At 45.5% G+C, this 27,444-nt stretch overlaps 1 protein-coding gene across 7 annotated transcripts in view; it reads left to right on the forward strand.

Moving 5' to 3' along the window:
• Positions 1-13,505: 13,505 nt before the first annotated feature.
• Positions 13,506-27,444, forward strand: part of Sfswap (splicing factor SWAP) — a 72,628-nt gene continuing 58,689 nt past the window's right edge. For 3 of the 7 annotated variants that reach the window (XM_051205013.1, XM_051205016.1, XM_051205017.1), the window contains exons 1-4: positions 13,507-13,882; positions 16,269-16,438; positions 16,997-17,128; positions 21,360-21,445. In XM_051205013.1, the coding sequence (XP_051060970.1) occupies positions 13,665-13,882; positions 16,269-16,438; positions 16,997-17,128; positions 21,360-21,445 (606 nt within the window). In that variant the 5' untranslated portion in view covers positions 13,507-13,664. Of the gene's footprint in view, positions 16,439-16,996; positions 17,129-21,359; positions 21,446-27,444 lie in introns of all 7 variants that reach the window. The other 4 variants (XM_051205015.1, XM_051205018.1, XM_051205019.1 and 1 more) reach the window with 3 other exon arrangements.

Genomic DNA, 27,444 nt, shown 5'->3' on the forward strand with positions numbered 1-27,444 from the left:
GTGAAGCTGTGACAAGTGTCTGCACTTCAGGAGGGAAAACTGGATCTGAGCTGCGCAGTAGAGCGGCCCTTCTGAGGCCTGAGACTCCCGTGGCTCTGAAGACGGTGGTTGGTGCTCCCTGAGGCCTGAGATTCCTGTGGCTCTGAAGAGGGTGGTTGGTGCTCCCCAGCCTTCTCCCCAGCACTCCAGTATGAAAAGGCCAAGGCCCACCTTCCCCAGTCCAGCCACAGGACTTTCCCTTCCCATCCCCAAGAACATCATTAGACTGAAGTAAAGTCATGATTGTGTCATGAACCTGTGACCCCAATAAGCCATCTTGCCTGGTGTAAATCAGAAAAGAAACAGTGTGGCATCACTCGGGAGTGGTAATTGCTACAAGCCTCCCTGCTGAGGGAGCAATGCAGGCACTGCTAAGGGAGCCTCTGATTGCAGCTAGAGCCACTGAAGCCTCATCCAGAGCCCACAGCCTAAGCCAGGTACCATGCAGCTGGAGTCCCCATGGCCAGAGACTTAACTTACAGCTCAGGTGAAACAGCCAGGGACGTTAATCTCCACATGTCCACATAATGGAAGCAAGCCTGTGGTCTCAGAGCAACACGACTCACCTAGGCATCTAGAATTCCCAGGGCCGGCAGTGGTGATTCTCAAGCCACTTTCCCTCTAACTCTCCCTCTACCGTTGCCCCCACACCATCCCCTCACACACACACATGCACACACACACACATGCATCCATGCACACACACCAGAGCAGTGATCCCTTCTGTGTCTCTGTTCCCAGACAAGGCCGCACTGTCTGGTCAGGGATATTAGAAACCCAAGGATGCTCTCCTCATAAGGGAGGTGCTGAAGGAAGCATTCCAGAAGTGGGAAGAGGCAAAAACAAAGACAGCAAGGAGATGGCCGTTGGGAGTAGAGCAGGATCTGTCCAGGTGTGATGCCTGGGACATCAACTGGGAACTTCAACTGAGGAATTATCCCCATCGGACTGGCCTGTGGACATGTTTGTGTGTGTGGCATCCTCTTAATTGTTGATTAATGTGAGAGGGTCCAGCCCATTATGGGTGGTACCATCCCTAAGCATGTGGTCCTGGGCAGAATAAGAATAATATCAGAACACGAGCCTGGAGCAAACAGTAAACTGCCCTCCTCCACAGTCTCTGCATTAGTTTGTGCCTCTGGGTTCCCGCCTTCAGTTCCTGCCCTGGCTTCCCTCCGTGATGGCCTATGTCATGGAAGCATGAGCCAAATAAATCCTCTCCTTCCCCAAAGTTGGTTGTGGGCAGAATGTTTATCATAGCAACAGAGTAGGGGCTGGAGCTAGTGCCAGGAGACCCTGCACTGTCCAGAGCTGGCACCTTGTCTCTTCCTTCCATCTTAACTTTCTACATTCCTCATCTCTTCAAAGAGTGCTGGGAGACAGTTGCATCACATACACCTCTAACAGACATTCTAAAGATAGTTGAAAAATGAAATACAGATGTCTCCTAGCAGGGTTGTCTTGGCATCTGATAATGAAATGTCTGCCCCAAGACCCGTCAGGCCTCATCTCTATCCTGGGAGACTCCTAGGACTCTCTGCATCTGCCCTATGTCTGTCCTCTGAAGGAAAAAAAAATAGTGGCATAACTTAGGTTCCTTCTGATAGTGCTGTCTACACTTTGAACTCTTCAAGCAGAATGAAAGCTTCCCGTCACAGTGGAATTCAAGAAACTTCCAGAACATTCTAGATGGTCCAGGATGAGTCACCAGCTTCACCGCCTTGTCTCAGGATTCGGGGTCCTTGCACAGACAGTGGTCTGTGCCTTACAGGAGTGGAAGGGACATGAAAAGAGGGTGGGGAGGGGGTGGTGTCTTCTCAGGCTCAAAGCAGTGTGCTGGAGTGAGATCAGAGTACCTGAAAGCTGTTATGAAAACCCCTAACTAGTAACTACTCAGGACTATGGACTCTGGGCTGCTTTTAGATGAGTGACCAATGAAATGGAGTCCAGTAACAACAAAGTCACACCTGAGCCAGCCTCCCACTTGCCATTCTCCCCATCTGACCTCAACCCTGCTCCCTACCACACCTTTCCTGGCCCACTACAGATGAGAACATGGCACTGACCACACCCCTTCCCAAGGGACAAGGATTGGAGACTACGTCTCTTGGCTTCTCTAAACTGCCAGAATCGGTGACCACAAGGAGAGTAGGGACAGTTACAGCTCAGAGGAGCTCAGGTAGTGAAACCTGCACTGCATGAGGAGCAATGGGGGACCCTGCGACAGGAAAGAGGTTTGGGGGATTACTGGTGGAGTGTGGGTAATAGAGAGCGAGCAGACAATAGCATGGAGATAGGATCATGCACCTCAACCTAGCATCCTAGTATAATGTGAGGTCAGTTAGAGAGCAGTGATGGGAGGCCTCTGTGTAGACACTCAGAGATGCAGTCCTGGTCCAGCAACCCAGGAAACCCAGACTGTTCTCAATAGTTACAACTTGCTGAGGAGAAGTGTATTGATGCTAGCTAATGCCTGTATCCCAAGGCAAGAGGATGACCTTGAGTTTGAGACCAGCTTGTGCTCCATAGTGAGGTCCAAGCCAGGCTACAGAGGGAGACTTGGTCTCAAAAAAAAGAAAAAAGAAAAGAAATCAGACTAAATATGAGAGGACTACAGATCTGAAGAAGAAACATGTCAGACCCTGAGCAATGGTCCCCAGCTTGGGTGTAACACAGTGGACATCTGAGCTTGGAGGTGGTAGCTTCCCACTACCACCAAGATGCTTCACCAAGGACCTTGCATGAGCCTATGGTTCTGAAATTGTTACACTTCTATTTGTTGCTTTAATTTCCCAAAATAAGGCAGGCCTAAGGCCCAAAGGGGGTAAGTACAAACTGGTGACAATGAGGAGAAAACAAAAAACAAAACAACTTCATTCTTTTGCGGGATTCTTTTTTTTTTTTTTTCTTTGAGACAGGAGCTCACATAGCACCGGCTAGCCTCCAACTTGCTATGGAGCTGAGACTGGCCTTAGACTCTCTATCCTACTGCCCCTACTTCCAAAGTGATTTACAGGCCTGCACCATGTCCTCTTAGTGCTGAGGATTAGACCTGGTGCCCTTGATGCTGGGAAGACACTGTGCCAGCTGAGCTGCATTTTAAATAAAGTTTTATTTGTATTTAGGTGCACATGTGTTCATCTGTATAAGTCCCATGTGTGTGGGTGCCGATGGAGGCTAGAATAGGAAGCCAGATTCCTTAAAACTGGAGTTACAGGCAGTTGTAAGCACCAGATTGATGTAGGGCTGGGAACTGAACTTGGATCCTCTGGAAGAGCAGTAAGTGCACTTACCCATTAGCCTTCCCTGCAGCCCTCTGAGTTCCCTTGTTGTTGTTGTTGTTTTGACCTCACAAGACCTTGTTGGCATATCTGAAGACAGCACTGATCACCCTGTCTATAAGGCCCACTACAGAGAGAGTGTATATGTAAACAAGTACACAAACCTGCCCCCTTACAAACACACACACACACACCTGCTCACTCCTGCTCCCCCCATGTGCATGCACACACACACAAATGGCCTCATTTTTAGTGCATTTTTATATTACATGATTCTAAATGGCTATATTTCAATGCCCTCATTATTTTTAATGGCTCCATGCCCCATTGTGAGATGTTCCATAACTTACTTAAGCAATTTCCTATCTAGAAGCATTCATCTCGATCTTTTATTTCACTCAGCACCGTAATGAGTGTCTTTGTTCCAGTGTCTTTGTATACATTACAGGCTTTTTAATGCCTGCTTGGTATGCAGCGAGCATGATATACAATCACTCACAAACCACATCCTCTGTTTCCAACACTTGCCTTGCCTTCCGAGTTTCCACCATTCTAAATACATTTGGTATGCCATGTATCTCTGCACACACCTCTGCTTCCTTTTTTGTGGATGAGTTTCTACACGGGAAGTGCGGGGTAAACTTGTTTTAACTTTAGCTGGTTGGAGCCCATTTCCCAAAACCTGAGTCAGGGCCAGCCTGTGTGGTGGTGCAGGTTGTACACTGTCTACAAGGGAGAAGAGGATGAAGGGGAAGCCCATTGTCCCTTCACCAAGGATTCAAATGTCACTTACAATAAGTGCCTTTTCTAATTTGCATAAAGGCAATGTAATTGGTCAGTGCCAATCACACTAGGGCTCCAGCTGAGTTATCAAAGGAGGACTCTGAGGTCAGAAGGCCCCAGGAGGCCCACGTGGTTTGTTATGTAGTTGGTGGGGGGAGGACACCATGCCTGCCTCTCTGTCCTCCACCCAGGGTTGTCCTGGGACTCACTGAGGTCTTCCTTCCTGAAACTGGAACAGGTATTATGGTCTGTATCTGTCATAGTTTTTGTTTGTCAACCCAGGAAGAGAAAAATCACAACTAAGGAATTGCTCCCCTCAGCTTGGCTTATGGAGATGTTTGTGGGACATTTTCTTGCTAGTTAATGCAGGAGGTCTGCACACTGTGGGCCATGTCATCCCTGAGCAGGGGCCTAAGTTGTGTAATAAAGGTAGTTGAACTTGAACTGGGGTCAAGCCAGAAAGCAATGTTTCTCCTTGATCTCTGTTTCCATTCCTGCCTGGCTTGGGTGTCTGCCTTGGCTTCCCTCCATGAGAGACACTAACATGTAAGCCCAATAAACCTTTCCCTCCCGTGGTTGTTTTTGGTTGTGGTGTTTATCACAGCAACAGAGAGCAAACTAGGACAGGATCTGAAGTGTCCCCTGTAAGGAGTAAGGTTTTTCTGCTGCCACTGGTCTTGTCCCGCCGTTGCACCAGCCCCAAATAACACACTGCGACTCTGTATTTGATATAATGCTGTTGGCCAGGTACTAGTTTCTTATCGGCTAGCTCTGTCTTAAGTATTAGCCCATTTCTGTTAATCTATGTATTTCCATGTGGTCTTACCGGAGAGCCGGCTGGTGTCCTGCTCTCTCCAGACTCTCCATCTTGACTCCTCCTTCCTCCTTCCTCTTTCCTCCTTGTCTCCTAGTCCCGTCTATCTTGCTTCCCTATTGGCCAACAGTGCTTTATTCATTAGCCAGTATGAGAAACATATTTACAGAACGACATCTCCCAACAGTCCCCCACCCTCAAAGGCTAAATGTGTTGAAGTTTTGGTCCCTACTGTGGCAATAATCATAGATAAAGGTTTCTGGTCCTTTGGTGGATTAATCCATTAATGGATTCATAGCTTAACTGCAGGCTTTTGGGATACAGTGGATACTTTGTCCAGTGGGCCTAGTTGGAAAAAGAAGGCCACAAGGAACATGCCGTTAAGGAATATATATTGTCCCCATTCCACTCCTCTGTTCTCATCCTCTCCCTTCTTTCCTCTCTCCCTCCCTCCCTCCCTCCTTCCCTCTGCTCCTCCCTCTGTCCCAGATACCACAGAAGTGAGCAACTCCGCCCCTCCTGACACACTCCCTGCTATTATTTTCTGTCTCGCCACTGTGTCGAAACAATGGACCAAGTAGCCATGAACTGAAACCTCCGAAACATGAGCCCAACTAACCCTTTCCCACCTTATCTATGGAGAGCTGCACATCAAAGAAGAAATGTCTCTACAGGACCCTAAAGAAAGCTCTTTGGATCCAGGCATGCTCATCTATGACCCCAGCACTGATCCTGAGTTTGAGGCCAGCTTGTCTGAGGCTACGCTAGGCTATATAGATGAGGTGGGTGGAGGGCACACGGGATCCACTTGAAAACTCAGGTGACCATTGTGATATTGGCTCTTATGTGGAAGGGCAAGTCATATAAATTCACTAAGCACTGCAGCCTCAAAGATGGGTTTGACCCAGGACTTGCAGGTCACGGCAGCTTTTTCAGCCAACTGGGTTTCCCTGCTCCACCTTCCAATGTATAAGTAATGGAGCTTCTCTTAGAGTCTGACATGAATTTAATTCTCTCTGTGCTTCTACAGTTAGATCCAGCTCTGCCACTGCAGCTAAGTTGGAAAGGGACCAAAGGACTTGTATATTCCCATCAGCAAAAGCAGAAGGTGCAGCCGGTGCAGAACCTGAGGAGCTAGCTCTCCAAACAACTTCCTTCAGGTGAAAATTAAGTTCTTGGCTTTGCCCTATAAAAGGATGTCTACTATGAAACAGGATTGGAATTTATTAAGAAAGCATTTTAGGGTGGGCAGAGGTGGCCCATGCCTTTAATCCTAGCACTAGGGAGGCTGAGGCAGATGAATCTCAGTGAGTCCAGGACCAGCCTGGTCTCAGGACAGATAGGGCAGTTACACAGAGAAACCTTGTCTCAAAAAACAAACAAAAACTATGTTTGTGTGTGTGTGTGTGCGTACACCCCACACACACACACACACGGGGGGGGGGGCAGCGAAGAAAATGTTTTATCATAGATTTGAAAGAGAGAAACAGTATACAACTAAATCATGGTGTGGACCTGTCACAAGAGAGCCACCTTGACTGTCTTCACAATAGCTATGTATGTGGTCTTCGTGACGTCTAAAGTCACATTGTCCAAAGAATGGTTGAAGAACTGTTATTGTTTCCATAAATGAGGCATGGAGTGGTTTCTGAGGAGCACTAGACAGGCTAATATGGCAAAAACAGGTGAAAAGAGTCAAGGAAATTCTTCCTACAAGTTGGGTGAAAGGAACTTGATGTGTTTTGATTGTGAAGAGCTTCCTATTTTTGTCCATGAGATTCCCAGAAAGGAATTACATGTTTACAGATGAGAAAGGAGGCAAGTTAAACCCAGAGATGTCACACAGTTCCAATAACGTTTGTCTGTCAGCCACCTTGCAGGACAGTCAAAAGCCAACACAACCATGGGTGGGTGATGGTCAAGATCACCCCTTGATCAGACTGCTTAATTTTTCCCCCCAAGACAAGGTTGCCCTGTGTAGCTCTGGCTGTCCTGGAACTCACCTTGTAGACCAGGCTGGCCCCATACTCATGGAAATCGACCTGCCTTTACCTCTTGAGTGCTGGGATTAAAGGTGTGTGCTACTACCACCCAGCTAGGACTGATGAATTATGCATACCTCTTCCCTTCTATTTAAATGTAAACTTCATGTCAGTGACCCAAAGATGAAGTGGGGTGGGGTAATACCTAATATTGATTGACAGCCTCTAGAATCCCCTAGAAGACAGGCCTTTGGGAGAGAATGTCTAGATAAGGCTAATTGAGGTGAGAAACCACAATTTAATGGTGAGTGGTGCCATTCCATGAGCTGGGGTCCCAGACATTATAAAAAGGAAAAATTGAGCTGAGCACAGGCTCGCACAGGTTTACATTTCTTCCCCTCCTCCCTCTAGCCTGCTTCTGAATCTGAAGACTAGTATCAGTCGTGAGGGCAAGGGAGAACATTTAAGGTGGTTGTTAGGACCTGGAATTTTTGTTGTTGCTGTTATCTTTCCCTAAGGCTTAGCACTCTCAAAAATAACAAGAGGGGGGGAAGGGGAGGGGAAGGTGAAATCATTATGAAGATTTGAGATAAGCTCCTGTCTCTACCTCAGAAATAAAATTCCCCTTTGCCAGCCGGTGTGCAGCCACTGTATCTGGCACAATTCCATTTCATTCATCTCCAAACTAAGCTGTTAAAATGCCAAGCTGAGGAAGATCAGCCCGGGGCACATTGCAACCAAGACACTTTTATTTTTAAGGACATGATGGTGGATGTGTGTGGTGGCACAGGCTTCTGATTCCAGCACTTAGGAGGCTGAGGCAAGATCAAAGTCATCCTGGGCTATCTAGAAAGAACCCTGTCCGTCTCAACAAAACAGCAAAGCAGCAAGTTAGAACTCAGCTGGTGAATCACTTGCCTAGCACACAAAGCTCTGTTATAGCCCCAATACCACATAACACACTGGTTCTCAAACTCTGGGTCTTCACCCCCTTGCTGGAGGTGTCAAACTATCTTTTCACAGGGTCATCTAAGACCATTAGAAAACACAGAATATTTGCAGTATGATTCATAATAGTAGCAAAATTGCAGTTATGAAGTGGCAACAAAAATAATATTATGGTTGGGGGTCACCACAACATGAGGAACTGTATTAAAGGGTCACAACGCTTTAGAAAATTGAGAACCACTGGTATAAAGCCAGACATGTTTCACATTTGTAACCCGGCATTTGAGACAGAGAGGCAGGAGGATCAAAAGCTCATGGCCTCTTCCACCACAGGGAGAGTTCAAAGCAGGCCAGGGAGACACAAGAGCGTGTAGTTGTAAAATGTAGCAACACCCATCTTTTAGCCTGTTTCCCTAGCTTGATGCTAAGCCTTGTGAAAACAGACACAATGAGCTATGGTTTCTGTGATGAGCATGACCCACTGGGAGCTTCATCGGTCACACCAGGATGACAAAGGGCCCCAAACACCTTTACGCAAAAACCATACTTCCTGGCTCTCTATAGGTCACATATTCTGAAAGCAACAACTTTAGCAAGCTCCAGGGGTGTGGTTTAATCTAGGTCTCTAAAGTTGTAGACACAAATGAAGGGCTAGGGATACAGTTCAGTTTGTAAAGTACTTGTTGTGTATGTATGAGCCTCTGGGTTCCATCTCCAAGACCATATAAACCAGGTGTGGTGTCACACCCCTATAAACCCAGCACTCAGGAGATAGAGGCAAAAAGATCAGAAATTCAAGATAAGTAATCCTTGGCTACATATAACAAGTTTGTTTTGGGTTTTGTCTTTGTTTTTTGAGACAGGGTTTCTCTGCAGCTTTGAAACCTGTCCTGGAACTCTCTATGTAGACCAGGCTGGCCTCAAACTCACAGAAATCCACTCAGCCTCCCTCTGCCTCCTGAGTGCTGGGATTAAAGGCATGTGCCACTACTGCCACCACCACCACTGGCCATAAGAAGTTTGAAATCAACCTGGGCTACTACATAATGTTAGGTTTCAACAGCTGAGGTGCCTATTAACATATCAAAGCTGATGCAGGCTGCCAGGTTCTCCCAGTATCCCTCAGGCCCTACCTATTCCAGGGTCCTCCCAGCTGGCATACTGTAAATGGAACTCTCTATCCCAAAAACTGCTCCCAAGTAATCACATAGAGGCTTACTACTAGTTATAAATGACAGGCCAATAGCTCAAGTTTGTTATTAGCTAACTCTTACATTTTCAAATAACCCATATTTGTATCTATACTTTGCCACATGGCTTGGTACCCTTTCTTTTTCTCAATACAGCATGCCCATCTTGCTTCTCTTTGCATATGCTTGCTACTCTTGACTCTGCCCCCACCCCTAACCAGTCAGCTTCTTTATTAACTAATCACAGCAACATATAGTCACACAGTGTAAAGGAATATTCCACCGCATATCCTGGCCTCCTGCCCTAAACTTATCCCAACCATTTTTTTTTTTTTTTTTTTGCCTCTTGGCCTCCTGGCTCTCTTCTAGTCATGTCTACTCGGGACTCTCCCAGATGCCTCTGTTTCTGTCCGTGCTCTCCTTTACATCTATAATAAAAACTTCAACCCCTTAGGAGCAGTCATGTCTTCCTTTTATTTTTTTTTTTCATTCACATGAGACTCTATCTCCAAAAATTAAAAAAGCAAGCAAAGCTGGAGAGTTTGCCCACTGTATTATAGTTAAATGAGCTGTATAGGTAAAATACCTTGAACAATAATAGAAACAGATGTGCAGTATGTATTAGCAAAATTAATCTCAAATTTGTACCAATATACAACATCTGTATATCATATACAGAAGTCCAATCCAATGTAAAATATTTAAAACTAGTAATTGCTTTTAAGAGTAGATTCAATAATCTACCTTTTCATCTTATCATATCTATACCCCCTTTTATTCTTTTTAGAGTAGATTCAATAATCTACCCTTTTTGTCCTGTCATATCTGGATTTTTTTCCAAAACAAAAACTTTGAATATAATCCCCTTTGTTCAACTTCCTTTCTGATCATAAGCAACAACATTTTGTAACCAATCACCCTAAACAATGACAAATATTCATAACCCAATGAGTGATCAAAAACCACCCACCCCACCTCTTGGGAATGTGGGCATCATGTTCTCAAAGTTACTTCCTTATGTCTGGGGGCTTCGGCATCTTTAGGGGATCCTGAAAAGAAAATTGGGGTTAAGCTGTATCATTTGTTGTTCAGTCTCTGTGTAATGAGCAAGTGTAGTACTTGTTTCAAATGCTGGCTAAAGTAGTCTGCGAGGCTGGATCACCTCAGTTAGCCACCTCGAAATTGTTATTAGTTTGTAGTCTAAAGCTGATCTTTGGTGGTGGTGTTTAGCATAATGGTGTTGTCATAGTCCTGGTGAAATTATCATTGTGGGACCCCATCCTTCTTTTGGAGACTTGAAAGATCACTGTTAGGGGTGGTCATGGTTCACTGAAGAAAACTGAGAAACTTAAACCTGCAATTGTGTACATGAAGATAGGTGAAGCCTCTTTCTAGAATTGGTTAATACTCTATATGACCATTAATACCATGACAAAAATTATGAGATTAGTAGCAATACAATAGTTCTAAATATTTGTTTTTCTTCTGTTCCATATCAGATGGCTCTTCTGACATGAGACAGAGGTATTGGATTATACTTTAACAAGGTATCACCACATTTATGCCATCCCCTCCCAAAAAATTGTTCCAATAAAGCTAGAAAACACAACATAAATTGTGGGACCTGGCCTGAGGGACTTGCCAGTGGTGACCTCCAAAGCACAGCAAGACACAGAGGCCACAAAAGATCAATGTGAGACGCATTAACTGTGCACTGGCTGTCAGTGTGTCTGAACCCAGTGAGGCATAAAACACCCATGCAACAAGTTACACCAAAACAACTTATTACCCACAAATAAGGCTGGAGGGACAGCAGAAGGCTACATCTGTGAGCCAATCAGTAAAGGCTCAGACAGCAAGCTGCATAGGGGAAGAAGTAACAACCACATCACAGATACGAGTTCCAAACTGCAGCCTTCATGATGTCATTCATGTATCTATAGAAATATGTGTTTGTAGAGGTTTGAAAGAAAATGGCCCCCAAAGGGAGTGGCACTATTAGGAAGTGTGGCCTTGTTGGAGTAGGTGTGGCCTTGTTGGAAGAAGTGTGTCACTGTGGGGGTGGGCTTTGAGTACTCCTATGCTCAAGCTACCCCCAGTATTACAGTTGACTTCCTGTTGCCTGCAAGAGGTAAGACTCTGCCTGCACACTGCCATGTCCCACCTTGATGTTAATGGACTGAACCTCTGAACTGTAAGCGAGCCACATTTAAATGTCCTTTTTAAGAGCTGTCACTTGTCACGGTCATGGTATCTCTTCACAGCAATAGACAGTGACTTATAGGGGTCCCAAGATGCTGACTCACAGTGTTAAAGGGCATTGGTTCCTTGGGAAGACTTAGATGGAGCTGATATGGCAAGTGTGCATATGCATGCCAAAGAACTTCTGGTGGTATTTCTCAAGTGTCAGCCTATCATAGGGCCTTTCACTGGCCTAGAACTCCCCCAACTAATCAGGGTGGCTGGCCATTGAATCCAACAGATCAATATTGTCTCTACTTTTAGAGGTCAGGAGTATAAGCACCCACCACTATACCACTTTTTGCATGCGTTCTGGCAACCAAACGCAGGTGCTCATGTTTGTAAGGCAAGTACTTGCCAACTGAGGCATCTTTCTAGCACCAACTACTTCTCAAAATGTGGCCTGATATCCCAAGCGAGGCTGTGTAACTGAATGTAGATGTCAAATGCAATAGTAGGTTTATGAATGCAAAATTATTATTATTATTTGTAATTTTTTTAAATTTCAAGACAGGGTTTCTCTGTGGTTTTGGAGGCTGTCCTGGAACTCATTCAGACCAGGCTGGCCTCAAACTCACAAAGATCTCCCTGTTTCTGCCTCCTGAGTGCTGGGATTAAAGGTGTGTGCCACCACCACCCAGCAAGAATAGCAGTATTTTTATACTATCTAAAAAAGTGTTCAGACTGGGCATTAGTCTCACCCACCTTTAATTACAGCACTGGGGAGGCAGAGGCAGGTGGGTCTCTGTGGGTTAAAGGCCAGTCTGTTCTACAGAGTAAATTCCAGGACATCCAAGGCCACACAAAGACACTCTGGGGGGTGGGGGGAGATGAATTGTTCACTTTTTCATTAAAAATCATTAAATGAATTTGGCTTGAGATTAAGACAACTGTCCTGTGTACTACATATTTGTGCAAAGAAACGTTCTTCCCCTTAACTACTACTTCACTTAGTATGTTTCTAGTGTGTGTACATGCCCTTATATTTGCACGTGTTTATTCAAATGCACATGCATGTAAATGCCAGAGTCAACATCAAGTGTTTTCCTCAATCATTATCTACTTTCCAAAAATGTAATTATTTATGCGGGCGCCTGTGTGTGTCCTTGGGAACGCTTCTCTACCTCCATCACATGTCGGTTCAATGACCTAATTTGGGCAGCGCCATACTTACACACTAAATAAATAAATATGTAGTAAAAATTTTTATGTCAGCCTGGGAAACTTAGCAAGATCTTATCTCAAAACTAAAACGAATCTCTGTGAGTTTGAGACCTGCCTGGTCTCAAACAAGAGCTAGTTCCAGGACAGTCTCCAAAGCTACAAAGAGTAACCCTGGCTCGGAAAACCAAAATAAATAAATAAATAAAACAAATAAACAGAAAGAAAGAAAGAAAGAAAGAAAGAAAGAAAGAAAGAAAGAAAAGGAAGGCTGGAGATATTGCTTAGTGATTGAAGTGTTTTGCCTAGCAAGTGTTGAGGCCCTGGGTCCATGTTCAGAACTGAAAGGGAACAAATGAAAACAGAAATACGGACATTTTTTTCCCCCTTAGGCAAGACCATTAGTGTTTTATTCCAGTCAACTCTCATCCAGCAATCTGGGCCGGATACCAGAAAAACTGCAGCCCAGCAGAGCTCACGTCGAGCCAGGGTTGCCAGAGTTCGAGACCAACCTGAGTTACAGAGCGACCCCGCCGTTAAAAACAAGCAAAACAACAACACCAACAAAAAAACCCTACTTCCCAGAAAGACAACCAGGCGGGGTGTCTCCGAGCTGGGGTTTCCCTCTCCCACTGCAGCCCCCGAGAACTGAAAGCACGAGACCTCCGACATTTACGCCTCACAAGTCTTGGGAACCTTCGGAGTCGAACGGCCAGAGCCTAGGCTTCCCAGTGATCTAAAAATCGGGGTGTCAGAAGTGAGGAAAACAACGCAGCCCTCCCTAAGACAACAGGCACACGAACCCAACGAGAACCCGCTCAGCCTCCACACCTCACCGCCTCTCCAGAAGCAGCGGAAGTCGGCGTGCGGCCACAAACCTCACTTTCGCCACATCCTAGGTGGCCACAAAAAAATCAGAAGTAAAATGCTTCGTATAAACACAAATTTCGAACGCGATATGGAATCGGACAACGGAAACCAAGGTCTCTGTATTTTTTGAGAGGTTCCAGTGGCCCGCGGCCGTGGCGAATCTACTACTGTTGTTCCGGAAACGCGACCCTCCTACCGGAAGTTGCGTTTCCTCCATTTTGTGGGCCCGCTATGGCGGCTGTGTTAAAGTTGCGACGAGGATGCGGCGCCTTTGACTGAGGGGGTAGGCCAGGCGAGGCATCTGGGACGTTGTGCGGCACAGCAGCAGACCGGCCCGGACGTCGGGGACGCTGTCATGTACGGTGCCGGCGGGGGCCGCGCCAAGCCAGAGAGGAAAGGAGGAGCGAAGGAGGAGGCCGGGCCCGGCGGCGCCGGCACTGGGGGCAACCGGGTGGAGCTTCTGGTTTTCGGCTATGCCTGCAAGTTGTTCCGCGACGACGAGCGGGCTCTGGCCCAGGAACAGGGACAGCACCTCATCCCCTGGATGGGGGACCACAAGATCCTCATCGACAGGTCGGTTCCTCCCCCCACCCGTCGACCCTCCCCTCCCTCGCCCGCTTGATTTCGCCTGATGTTGACTTGATGGCCAGGACCGAAAAGGGGGTTTTGCGGAGCCCGGGGACCCGGGGGCCTCCCTGCCCCACGTTCCCCGGCGTCCGGGGGGAGGGGACGGTGAAACCGGCCCTAAGGCTCCGGCCAGAGCTGGCGCCGCGCCGTCGCCGGAGGGATCGACTCTGCTCCCGCAACCCCTCGAGCCCGGGCTGCCGCTAGCGACTCAGCGCGGTGGAAGCTGCCCGGGCCTCCCGCCCGCGCCGTGGGGCGGGTGCCGCTGCCCCTCCGCTCGCTGTGCGGGAGGGAGCCCGGGAGTGCGCTTTTGTTCCTCCGAAGCGCCGCACGCCGAGGCCCTGGGTAGAAGCTTCTTTTGGACCCCGTGAGTTAGCCTGAACCGTCTATGGCCGGCTTGACTTTTGGCGTCCGGCGAGCCCCTCCCCGCGGGTATTCGACCATTTGACCGACCGCGGTAGTTGGTGAAGTTGCCGTCTGTTGGAGGCCGGCCGACCCCGTGCGGACCTTGCTCTTAGGGGTAGCGTTCTTAGAGCTGGTTTCACTGTTTCCTAAAGCTGAAGGGTGGAGCTGGGTTCCCTTTGTGTTGTTTCTTTTCAAATCACACCCACTTGAAGGTGCCCGGAGTTGAGGGTAAAGGGGCGGCGGGGCTGTGGATTTTTAACGGCGTTTGATTTGAAAAGGATGGCATTACATGATGTGGGTGGTTTGCTCCCCACCTTTCTTCTCATTTTTTTTTTTCAGTCCCCCTCTCCTTCCCCACCACCCTGGGTTTGGGTATTTGTCCTTCCACTGGGCAGTATGCTTCTGGGGCGAGGACTGAAAGGCTAACTGTGACCAACCATTAAGCTGTGGAGTGGTTTTCTCCAAGTGAAGGAAACCCATCGTTTGAGACAAGTAAAACTGGATTCTGCAAGGACTTGGAACATGCATGACTGTAGGGATGACCTCTGAGCTGGCCAGAACGGACACATAAATGACCAGTAGGCCTTTGCAATCTTTTACATCTGTACTTGGAGACAGATCTAGGAAAAAAAAAGGACTCATGAAGGGAGTGTTGCAGATCAGATGGGCTCTGGATCTGCTGGTCCACTCTGCTGGAATGTCCTATTTACCCTTCTTGAACCTCGGTTGATAGCAAGTGATGTGATGTGTACTGTTAAAGTTGGGCACATGCTGAAGCCTCTACTCCATATGTAGTTTCCATATCATTCTGTGCATGATTTGAGTTAGATCCTCCCAAAGCTGGTGGGGAGCAAACGCCACACATGTATATGTGTAATATTTGAAAATAATACATTTGTAAGTTAAGGAGGTTTACATCAAAGTAAAAACAAATTTTGAAAATTAATAAAATGTAACCATTGGGGTTCCCAGGAATTTTTGGCCTTTTTCCTGTGGTACACTTTTTCCTTCCTTAATTTGGTCTCCGTTACAAAAGTCATCATTAATACATTTTACAAACTTTTGTTTGTCACTCCACATTTACTCTTGCAACCTAAATTTGAGTCTTTCAACACTAACCCACTTATTGTCTGGTAGTTGTACAATGACAGCATCTCCATTGAATCTTATGCTCAAACATAGCAGAAAGTGCTCTTCTTCCTAATTTGGTAAAGTACCCATTGGTCTTCAATGATGTGTCTTCATTTTGGGATTTAAAGTTTAAGGGACATACTAGTGCTTCGCCTTCTGGTGGTTTTGCCGTGTTTGCAGTGAACCTCCTTAAACTGCATGTATATGTCACTGTTCCTTTGTATGTGTGTCTCTCTACCACATAACCCAGCACTTCTTTCCTCAGCCAAGTGGCTAGGGGCGAGCCTAGCCAAGATTTTACCTCCAATGGACGCAAGTTTCTTTGGTGAAGATCTCTCCTGAGAGTTCGGGACTAGCAGGAAGAAGCGAGGAAATTTCGCCCGTTTGGTTCTGTCGGATAGGTATTTATGGACTCGGTCTGTGTGAATGTAAGCTGTACTATTTAACTGCTGAGAACAGATATTTTTTTTGCAAGTGGCATTGAATTGTTGACCAAAGCATACATGGTAAGAACTGCTAGCAAGGGGGATACGTTTTCTGCCCTAAAGGATTGTCTGCCTTTAGCTCTAAGTTCTGTTGTACTGTAGAGAGGAGCTTAGATTTGTTATGATTACTTCAGTTTAAAAAGTAGGTGAGATATGACATATGACTAGTCACATTAAATATAAATCTGAAGCTTTGCATTTGATTTCATATTTTTATTTCATTATTTTAATTGGTAAGTATGTGCATAGAGTGTCAACACACAACCAGCATGGGTGTAGACTTCCATCCATTGACCAGCATGTTCATATTACAGATACGACGGTCGTGGTCACCTGCATGACCTCTCTGCGTACGATGCTGAGTACGCCACATGGAACCGAGACTATCAGCTGTCTGAAGAGGAGGCGCGGGTAGAGGCGCTGTGTGATGAAGAGAGGTATTTAGCCTTGCATACGGACTTGCTTGAGGAGGAGGCAAGGCAAGGTACTGCTCAAGAAAGACTTACTTCAGCCACACCCTTTTAAAATTTTAAGTATTTAAAAAGTTACTCCCATTCATTTTTTTATACTCACTCTTTCTGATATTATCTTGACAGTACCCAGTGGATTGGAAAAACAGGAGTCTTTGCGTTCTGAGAGGACCTCAGGATAGTTTATATGAGGGCAGACTGGGATTTGAAAAAACAAAAACAAAAAACAAAACTCTTTAACTGTTCTTCTTTAACAGTATCGTATGAATTAAAATCGATGTTCTTGTCTTTGCCTTAATTATCTTTAATACAGTTCTTAACCCCAACATTTCCTCAGCAGGAAGAAATTTTCCATAAAAGACGTGTAATCTGCTGTCTGTGGGTAAACACATACTGGCAAAAGTACATAACAATAGATACCAAGTGTGCATTTCCAGAAAAATCTTCTCCTTAAAAAAAGAGATTGAAAAAAGTGTGTTGTATGCTTTACTGATAGCTGCACTTTAGAAGTGTATGAAGTTTTCCTCGGTAAGCGTCCATTTCTGTTAATAAAATTCTCGTTTTTATTCAAGAGGAAGAATACAAAAGATTGAGTGAGGCGCTGGCAGAGGACGGGAACTACAGTGCCGTGGGGTTCACTTACGGCAGTGACTATTATGACCCATCTGAGCCCACAGAAGAGGAGGAGCCTTCGAAGCAGAGAGGTGAGGGGAAGGAAGCTGCGTCTGCTGGGCACTGACCACAGCACTGCTGTGACACTAGAGAGGTGCCTTTTGCTGGGACAAAGCTAGAAACCACAAGATGAGTTGTGAGTGGTGTTGGAAAGATAATTCTGACTTTGATGAGCTACCTGGATTAGTTCCTCTTGGGGTGGGTCTCACCAAGTTCTTCATCCTGTCATTCATGCTTCTGCATTGAACACACTCTCTTCCTGTCTTAGTCACTGTTCTTTTTGCTGTGAAGAGGCACCAGGACCAGAGAAAACTCTTTCGAAAGAAAGTGTTTAACTGAGGGCCTGCTTACAGTTTTAGAGTTCATTAGCATCGTGGCAGGGAGCAGTAGCTGAGAACTACATTCTGATCCTTAGGCAGAAAGTAAGATACTCTGGGCTTGGCATGGGTTTTTGAAACCTCAAAGCCCAGCACTAGGGACACACTTCCAATAAGGTCACACCTCCTAATCCTTTTAATCCTTTCAAATAGTGCCGATTCCTGGTAGCTAAGCATTCAAATATATATGAGCCTATGGGGTCCATTCTTATTCAAACTACCACACTCCTGTAGCCTCAATATCTACTTGGGGTCACTGGAAAGTCAGTTTTGCCTAGGAATCATTAATGTCCATCTCTTTCCTATGAACCTCTTCATAGCCTGTTCCCCACAGAAGTAAGTGTACAGTGGAAAGACTCCTGAGGGGCTTGTTAAACCAAACAGAAAGACAAGTTAGTATAACTAACTTGTTAGTGTAACATTAAATTTTGAAGCTAGTGCCCTTCCTAGGCTAATGTCGCACCTTTGAGCATAAAAAACAAACAGTGCTATCAAAAACTCCAAGCATTTACAGTGTAAACAGAGTCCCTGATCGCTTCTATGAGCCCTGAGAGAGCACCATTGTCACAGTAGGACATGCTTATTGTCAGTAACTGTGATGTGAACTTCAGACATTAAGGACAGGTCACTGACAATCAGGATGTTCTGTTTGAACAAGAGCAAAACCTTTAACATTGGAAAGCCGTTTGTTCAGATATTTAAAATAGGAAACTGGATCACATCTTGCTGAGACTTAAGGTCAGAGCTAAATCTGTCCTCGTGAACGTGAAATGAGATCACAGCTGCATAATCCAACAAGACGATGTCCCCCTTGTGTCCTGCAGTTGCACTAGCTCAACCCTACCTCATTCCATCCACTGAGTGATATAGTAGGACAGCAGCAGGCAGGCAGACTTGCATGCAGGCTTTCCTTTGCTCTTGTGCTAGACACACTCGTCACCTTATGGACAAAGTATAACATGCACAGCTGCTGTGTAGACTTGCTCAGACTTCGCAAGTGTAGCTGGGACTGTGTTGAGAAAGGCAACTTGAGGAACTACCCATGTTCTGTGCTGAGGGGGTGGTGAGGGGGAAGAGGAGAGAGAATATGAATATGTGTTCCTGGCTGGTCTGGCCTGTATTTCACTATGTAGACCTGGCTGGCCTGAAGTTTGTTTCAGTGCTTTTGCTTCCCAAGTGCTGGTACCTGCATTGTCTTCTAAAACAAGTGTGATGTGCTAGAAATCTTCCACGGGTCTAGGAACTAAAAACCCTTTGATTTGTCTGGATTACATTATTTCTGCTCAACTTTGTATTTGTTGTTACCAGAAGGAAGAAAGACATACTGTCACCATTTTCTAACTAACGGGTTTTGAAATGCAGAGAGGGCGTGTATTTTTTTTTAACATCGCAGCAACTGTGTTTAGAAAGGAGCCCTGTATTCCTAATATCGTAGCCATGCCCACAGGCCAGGTGCCAGTTTTTTCCAAAGGCAGTTTCATTGGAACACAGCCATGCTCCTGCCTCATTCATTGCATGCCTGTGCTTCAGCAGAGTGGAGTGGCAGGGGCAGAGCCTGCGGCCCCAGTTGGTGGTGCCCCTCTACACTGTTTGCTGACCCACCGGTCTAGGCTTGGGTCTGTCGCAGCTTAGTCTGAGCAGCGTGATGAATACCAGTGTGGCTTCATGGGCTTCCTCTCGCCATGCGGTACTTGGTTCTTTTCGTCAGAAAATCGTGTTCCTAGAATTTTATAATTATCTTTCCGTATTGGGGATCAAATTGAACAGGCACTGAACCAGTGAGCTACAGTCCCAGCTCAGCCCCCCCCCTTCCCATTTTGGCACAGGGTCTCACTAAGCTGCCCAGACTGGCCTTGAACTTGAACTTGTACCGTAACCCAGATTGACCCTGAATTATTGATCCCCCTGTCTCAGTCTCCCTGATGCTGGGAGTACAGGCTTTTGCCACTAGGGGCTCATCTGAAACTTACAGTGTGACTTTTTTTAAACTTGTACTAACTAGTAACTAATAAAATACTGTAAACTTAATAGGATTTCGTTTGGAACCTAGTACTGCTGATTGCAAAAATCAGTGTCACATGGTTTTTCTGAGCAGCATGTCTAAATATTTCTTGACTTTGAAGATTTGAATATTCTCTTTATTGCTGAGCATTCAACCTTTCAGTGCTAGCTTAGTACTTGTATACCTGTGCCTGTGACTGATTCCTCATCCCCCTTTCACAGCACACTGGTGAGCCTGGTCCCTCCTCTTACACTTTCACGGCGTTTCACCGTTATACATGGTTTTAACATTTTGGGTGACTCTGGTTTTGTATCACAATGATTGGTTGGCTTTTGTTGTTGGTTTTGTGGGGTTTTGGGTTGTTTCAATACAGGGTTTCTCTGTGTAGCCTAGGCTGTCCTGGAACTTACTCTGTAGATCAGGCTGGCCTCACAATCACAGAGATCCACCTGCCTCTGCCTCTGCCTCCCCAGTGCTGGGAATAAAGTTGTGCTCCGCCTCCTCCCCCGATAATGATTGGTTTCTGTTTCACACCCTCAGTGCTATTTTTCTGTGAGTAACGGTCTATGTAAGAGTAGAATCTATTTAGCCATCTGCCCCAGAAGCTCTTTTAAATTGGTCATCATGGAGCTGACAAGGTGGTTCAGCTGATATAGCTGCTTGCCATCAAGCCTGGCAATATGAGTTCAGTCCCCAGAATCCATGTGGTGGAAAACTGACTCCCATAGGTTAACCTCTGACCCGTACACAAATGCAATGGCATGCTCAGATGACAATCACACACAAAATATTGTAATCATAAAATAAATAAATTGTAACTTTTTTTTTTCATGTGTTTGGTACCTTGGAATTCAGAAAGGTTGATGTATGGGTGGGACCTTGTCCAGTATACAGCGGACAAATGTTAAATGGACCATAGTTAAAAAATAGAAATGGAAAAAAAAAATGCATCTGATTGCTATTTTAAACATGCTGGTTTGCTTGAGTACAGACAGCTTAATTGTTTTTCAACTTGGTGATCATAATTGATTTTTCCAGACATTGATTACATTGTGTTACTATCTAGGATCCACAGAAACAGTTGGAGGATGCTTTGCTTTTGATGGCAGTTAATGTGTCTGTAGAATAGGGTCTGGGAAAGGCAAATATAGCTCAGTGGTAGAGAAAGCCCTAGGCTCCATTCCCAGCATGGCAAGAAAATTACCCCTCAGCAGAGGACAGACTAAGGTACTAGACCTATAGTAATGTCAGGAGGGGAATAAGATTTTAAGAGCATTCATCAGGAAGCTAAAGAAGTGGGCTTGTGGGTAAGAACATTAGTTGCACATCTGAGCACCCATGTAAAAGCTGGGAAGCAGTAGCAAGAGCATCTATAATTCCAGCACTTCTATGGGAGGTGGGGTAGAATGAGAATTTCTGGAAGTTTGTAGACCAGCTAGTCTGAACACTTCACAAACAACAAAAATCCCCGTCTCATGGTTGAAGGCTAGAACTGACACCTAAAGCATTCTGCTCTGGGGAAGGTGGCCATGTGAGCTAGCTCCCTTACACCAGGGAAGTGAGCTGGGCTGCAGTGAAGCAGACATGGAAAAGGACATAAGAGAAGCATACGTTCAGAATTCCAGGGTTCAGAAATACCCAGGCTGCATTTCAGGTCACCATCTGCCCCCAAAACATGCTCTCTCGCTGCACCACCATCACACCTCTGCCATCCATGATCAGGGTAATGAAGTGTAATGGGATAGAGCAGGAGGCTGGAAGGGGTTTCTGAAAGTAGTGGTGCAGAGGTGAAGAGTTGGGAAAAGTCCACACTGTATCATTGCCTGCTGGTGGTGGGTCATCAGGGTGCAATTCTTCATTTTCTTTCCTTCCTTTTTTTAACAGAAAAGAATGAGGCTGAAAACTTGGAAGAAAATGAAGAGCCTTTCATTGCCCCTTTAGGATTAAGTGTCCCGTCTGATGTGGAGCTGGTACGTGTGCTTCTTCACAAGCCTCTGCACTGTGGCATGTTGCTGGTCTTTGTGGTGCAGTAAAACATAGCCAGTGTTTAGGGACTTCGTTGTAGGAGAAAGCGCACAGCCCACTTACCTCTAAAGAAAAGTGGGTGCCAGGTGTGATGGTGCGCAACTGTCATCATCTTGGGACTTGGTAGGCTAAGGCAGGAGGATCTCAAGTTCCAAGCCAGCCTGAACACTCTAAACTGGGACCCTGTCTCAGAAAACAGAAGGCGGGTGGGTATGGCTGGAGAGATGGCTCAGTAGTAGATTGCTTTCTTCTTTCCTTGCAAAGGACCCTGGTTCAGTTCCCAGCAGCTACATAGGTGGCTCACAACCTCCTGTCCTCCAGTTCCAGGGGCTCACATACCCTTTGCAAGCTCCTACACACACATGGTACATGTAACCTCATGAAGGTACATACATGTACACATACATACATATTGTACTTTTTAAGAATGTACACACCTTAAAACAAGAAAAGGAAGAGGCAAAGAAATGAGAGAGTGGAAGTACCGCATCATTATCAGCTCGGCACACCGGTGAGTTGTACTGGGTCTGTGTGAAGCTCTGTAGGAATCTCTTGTGTTTATCAGACAAGTCAGGGATAGGCTGAGATGTTGCTGTCCACATACAGATGTGAAAACAGTTGTGCTCAAGGCAGCCTTGCTTTCAAAAGTGCCTGGTTCTGGCTTTGTCTAGTATGAATTGTGGAGGCACTTGGGTCCATATGACGTGTCCAGGCTGCATGGAAGAGGAAACAGGTAGAGCTCTTGGACTGAATACACCTGCCTGTCTGTTAAGGTGCCAGTTTGGTGTTTGGTTTGATAAGCCATCTTGCCAATCCCTTTTAAAATAGTTTTGAGACAGAGTCTCGTGTAACTCAGGCTGGCCTCAGACTCCGTATATGGCTGAGTGAGATTGGCCTTGAACTCCCATCCTCTCTACCTCCATCCCACCCAGGTGCTAGGATGTCAAGCATGTGCCTCCAGCCCAGCATTTCTGTCATGTTTGGAAAGGCTTCCTAAGGGTTTGTGCTCAGGAAAACATGTTTACTTTGACATTATTCTCACTTCAGTGGCAAGTGTCGGAGGTATAAAGGTTCCAGGTTTTGTGCCTGGCACAGGAGGACAGGAGACACCATAACCCGCCCACAGTGCCAGCATCTCTGACACACTCTCCCCACTTGGTAGTGGCTACCCTCAGTGCAGCATGGACTTGAGACTCTCGCTCTTTTCCTCTCCTGCATCATATGAGGGAATGTGGCACCTGGCTCTTCCTTTTGACATCTTTTACAAATCTGGGTAGAAATTTCTGTGTGATAACAATTCTGTTTGCTGTGGTTAGAGCTGAACATGTTTACCTGAAGAGCTAATGTCCTAAGTATTACATTAATATATATTCTTGGTTTTTTGTTTTTTCTTGTTTGTTTTGTTTCTTGAAGATTCATTTTTAAATTATGCTTATCTGTGTGGGTGTTTGTGCACATGAGTGAAGGTGCCCACAAAGGCCTAAAGAGGGTGTGAGATCCTTTGATATATACTGTTTCTGTATATCCTGAAGTAGACTATTGTGCATCGGAGGCCCATTGAAATTGAGCCTTAAAAACCTGTATTTTATGCTAGTTTTAAAATTAACAGATTCCATCCCTCCTTTTCCAATTTTTTTATTATTTATTTCTTTCTTTTTCTTTTTGGTTTTGGCTTTTTGAGACAGAGTCTCTTTACTTAGCCCTGTCTGTTCTGTAACTCATGTAGACCAGACTGTCTAGGAACTCACAGAAATCTGCCTGCCTCTGCTTCCCAAGTGGGATTAAAGGTGTGCACCACCACATTTGGCTATTTAATTTTTTTGCTTATGTGTATTGGGGGATGTGCATTGTACACATGTGTGCAGGTGCCCAGGGAGGCCAGAAGAGGGTATCAGATTCCCCTGGAAATAGTTACAGGCAAGTGTGTGTGTCAGCCTGCCGACAAAGGTGCTGGGGTTCAAACTCTTCAAAAACAATATGTGCTCTTAACGCTGAACTATCTCTCCAGCCTCTCCCTACCCCCTTTTTTGGAGGGGGGGGGAATAGGTTCAACTTACATATTGTAAGTTGATCTTGAACTTGTGATTCTGTTTCTTCTGTCTCCCTAGTGTGAGGTCTTTTGTGTGCTTATGTACTCCTGCAAGTAGAGGCTAGAGGTCAGCCTTGGGTGTCATTTTTCAGGAGCCGTTCACCTTATTTTTTGAGACTGTATTTCCCTGGGACTTTAGGTAGCCTCATACCCTAGGGCTTCTCCATCCTGTTTCCCCAGCTCTGGTAGTACAGACACATGCCACCATGCTCAGCTTCTCACCTGAGTGCTAGGAATTGAACTCAAGTCCTCATGCTTGTACAATCAGCTCCTCATTGACTCAGCCTTCTCCTCAGCCCTTTGTTTCAACACAAAAGATTTTTGTCTTTTTTTTTTAATCTGTTCAGATAAAAATACAAAGGTACAATAGAATGTCGATGACTTAGCTCCTGTTGCAAGATGTAACAGCTGTGTAGTCTGAATGTAAGCATCACCAAGCTGTTAGTAGTTACCTTGAACCCACAGACAGTTAAGGGAGCCTTGTTCTATTGCCACAGTTCTCCAGTATTAAGGTTTGAGAGCTCCCTGAGTCCTTGACTGAGTGTCTGCTTTGTTTTGGTTTTTTGTTTGTTTTTTAACTCTTAACAGTGTCAGTATCTCACTCTTCTCAGTTGTGGCTTTAGACATTTGTTGGGTAAAGCATTCAGCTATGGAGTGTTGATGGCAATGTACTGTGTAGTTCATGTAGCCTTTGTGGTGTTGATGGGGAACGAGAGGGGACAGTATCTGCAGCAGCAGTTCTGGTTGGTGACCAACCCTGAGTGGTGGATTGGTTACATGCACGAGTTTACTGTGGCAGCTGAGGAGGGGTGGATCCTGACTTGGAAGGTTGAGTTGGGGGCAGGTAAGGAGGCAGGTGCTCTCAGAGCTCTTGGTTTACCCTAGTTGTTGGGTGAGAACCCAGGGAACACAAGGACCTGGGATACTGTCTGTTTCCTTCTGCATACCTGCTAGCCTGCACATCACCATGACTGATTCTACAGCTCCTGGTCCATGCCTGCTTCTAGACCCTTGGATTTTAGGATTTGGTTTTTCCAGTACCTTTATGGGTGTGTCTTTTTGCTCCAAGGAAAGAAAAACAGAAAGACCTATTTTTCCTTCCAATGTGTATTTATGCATCATGTGTCCCAGCACTCATATGTCTCTATCCATACCCATAACCCTGTGTGTCTTGCCCTGAGTCCCACACATGAGTTTGTCACCTGCTGTGGTTAGCTGTGTTGCCCTGTAGAGCCCTGTAACACAGGGTGTGAAGAGCAGAGTTCTTTGCTCAGTCCATCTTTTCACCCTCTCCTGGCTCCCAAGACAAAAGCAGACATGGGTGTCTGCACCTAGCCTGATGGTTCCTGAGCACAAATGTCTGTCAGGCACTCATGGTCTCCTGGGCTTACCTAGGGGCTCAGAAATTCTGCTGCTTAGCAGGCCTAGTAGAACATGTTTCTGGAAGAGTACAGTGGACAGTAGGAAAGGAGAGAGGAGTTTTATTAGATGTTATGTGCAACATTTTAGTCTGTTATGGGACAGTAGGTACTTCCTATGGACATGCCATATCCTGCCCTGGCAAAGGGCATCTCTGTGCTTGTTTGTGTCCCTCACTTGGAAATCCCAGTCACTGTGAAATAGGGGAAACCCTGGGCTCTGAGAGCTGGGGCTCTGAAGCTTGGCTCTCCTGAGTGTTGAGTAGCTTTGTTGTTGTCCATTTGTCTCTGACAAAAGAGGGGCCCTGTGGGTGCCACTCTAGCACTGGGTCTGGTGTCTGTGTGATTCTCCGAGTAATTTCCATGTCCTGCCAAAGTCCTGTGTCTCCTCCTTTGTGCCACAGGATTCTGAAGCATGATTTGGGGGACTTCTTTCCCACTCCCAGTTGATGGGAAAGGTTTTGCTGCATCTTCTCCTAGTTCTCTCATGATTGTTTGTGTGTCTTGTGTGACTAATCTGGTGCTTCTTTTGACCTAAGGACATAGTGAGTGCTTCTTTTCTTTCTCACTGGGACGAGTCACAGACCCTCATGTCATTACTCATCACCCCTAATTACTGCCTTCCTCTTGAACCACTTCTTACTGTTCCACTGCTGAATCTATCCAGAACTTCTGAGAGCTCTTTGGAAATCCATTCTTGTGGGCTTCCTGACCCGTAGCTGTCACTGCCCCACTTCCCAGTTCTTACTCTGAGTTTAGGGTTGACCACACTGATGAAGTCTCCAGGGAGAAGGGCTCTTAACACAGGACTTAGGTGTAGATGAGAGTGAAGGACATTTTCCTTCTGCTGTATAGGTTTTGTGACATGCTTATTTAACATGTTTGTTAGTTTGAGGTTTTTGTTTGAAGATTTAGGGGGGTTGTTTGTTTGTTTGGGGCTCATATGTGATTATCTATTGCTAGAGTTCAAACTCAGGGCCTCATTTGTGCTAAGTGTATGCTGTGCCATTGAGTCGTACCCCCAGTCCTTATTAACTATTTTTGTTGTTTTGTGTGGAGGGGGAAGTGTTTGTTTTTGAGATAGGGTTTACTCCAGGCCTTGGCTAGCCTGGAGTTCATAAAGATCCTGTCTCTGCTAAATGCTAGAATCAGAAGTATATATCACACACCTGGCTTACTAAGTGTATTTTAAAATAGTATTCTGTCGTGCTGGAATGGTAATGATGGTCTAAAATGAAAGAGTTTAAGATCTGCATAGTAAAGATTCAAAGGTTGACGTAGTTTCTGATACTATGATAGTTTCTGATACTATGATAAAGTGCCCTTGCAGAGGCAGTTTAAATGGGGAAGGGTTTATTCTCACTCACAATACTGGCAGGGAAGTCGAGGTGGCAGGAGCTTGAAGCAGTTGGTCACATCACATCTCTGGTCAGGAACAGAGAGGAATGAATGCAAGCTCCTGCTCAACCTACAGGGTCCAAGATCCAAGCCAGGGAATGGTACTGCCCGCAGTGGGCAGGTCTTCCCACCTCAGTAATCAAGATAATCCCTAATAGGCATGCCCAGAGGCCCATCTCTGAGATGATAATAGAGTCTGTCAAGTTGACAGAATTAACCATTATAAATGGCTTTCTCCAGGAGAAATAGTTTTTATTTTATTTTTCTGGTAGCAGATCTTAAGGTATATTCATAAGATACTTTGGGGCTGTCTCAGCAGGTGAAAGAACTTACCATGGAGCCTGGCATCCTAAGTTTTATTCCTGGGACCCATGTGGTAGAAAAGAACTGACTTCTACAAATTGTCCTCTGACCTCTACAAAAATACAACCATACACATACAGAACATAAAAGTGTGAAGGGAAAAAAAACCAAGATGCTTTGTTTTTGTGTGATGATTAGTGCTGTGTTTGAGCTGCTGTAGTCACAATAGTTGCTTTTAAATTATTTAGGCCAAGAAGTTGACTTGGTCCACTAAGAGCCCTTTTGGTGAGATCATGCCTGTTTTTATGGGTTATGCTGAAGTGATCCTAGATCCTTGGCATGTTCATAGAATGAACTATTTTACAAGTGAATATTTGTGTTAAGCCAGAGCTGGTGGAAATCTGGATCAGGGTCCATGTCAGATTTCCTTTAACATGGAAACTAGTTCCTTCAGGGAGCCAAATAACTTAAACTGTAAACATTTTTCTGTTTTCAAAAAGTGCTTTTATTTGTTTGTTTGTTTGTTCTCGAGGCAGGGTTTCTCTGTATTGCTTTGAAACCAGGCTCTTTTAAAATTTATTTATGTATAGTGTTTGCCTGCATGTATGCCTGTAGACCAGAAGAAGGCACCAGATCTCATTACAGATGGTTGTGAGCCACCATGTGGCCGCTGGGAATTGAACTGAGGACCTCTGGAAGAGCAGCTAGTGCTCCTAACTTCTGAGCCATCTCTCTG

Source organism: Phodopus roborovskii, unplaced genomic scaffold, assembly GCF_943737965.1.
Source record: "Phodopus roborovskii unplaced genomic scaffold, PHOROB, whole genome shotgun sequence".
NCBI classification, from domain to species: domain Eukaryota; kingdom Metazoa; phylum Chordata; class Mammalia; order Rodentia; family Cricetidae; genus Phodopus; species Phodopus roborovskii.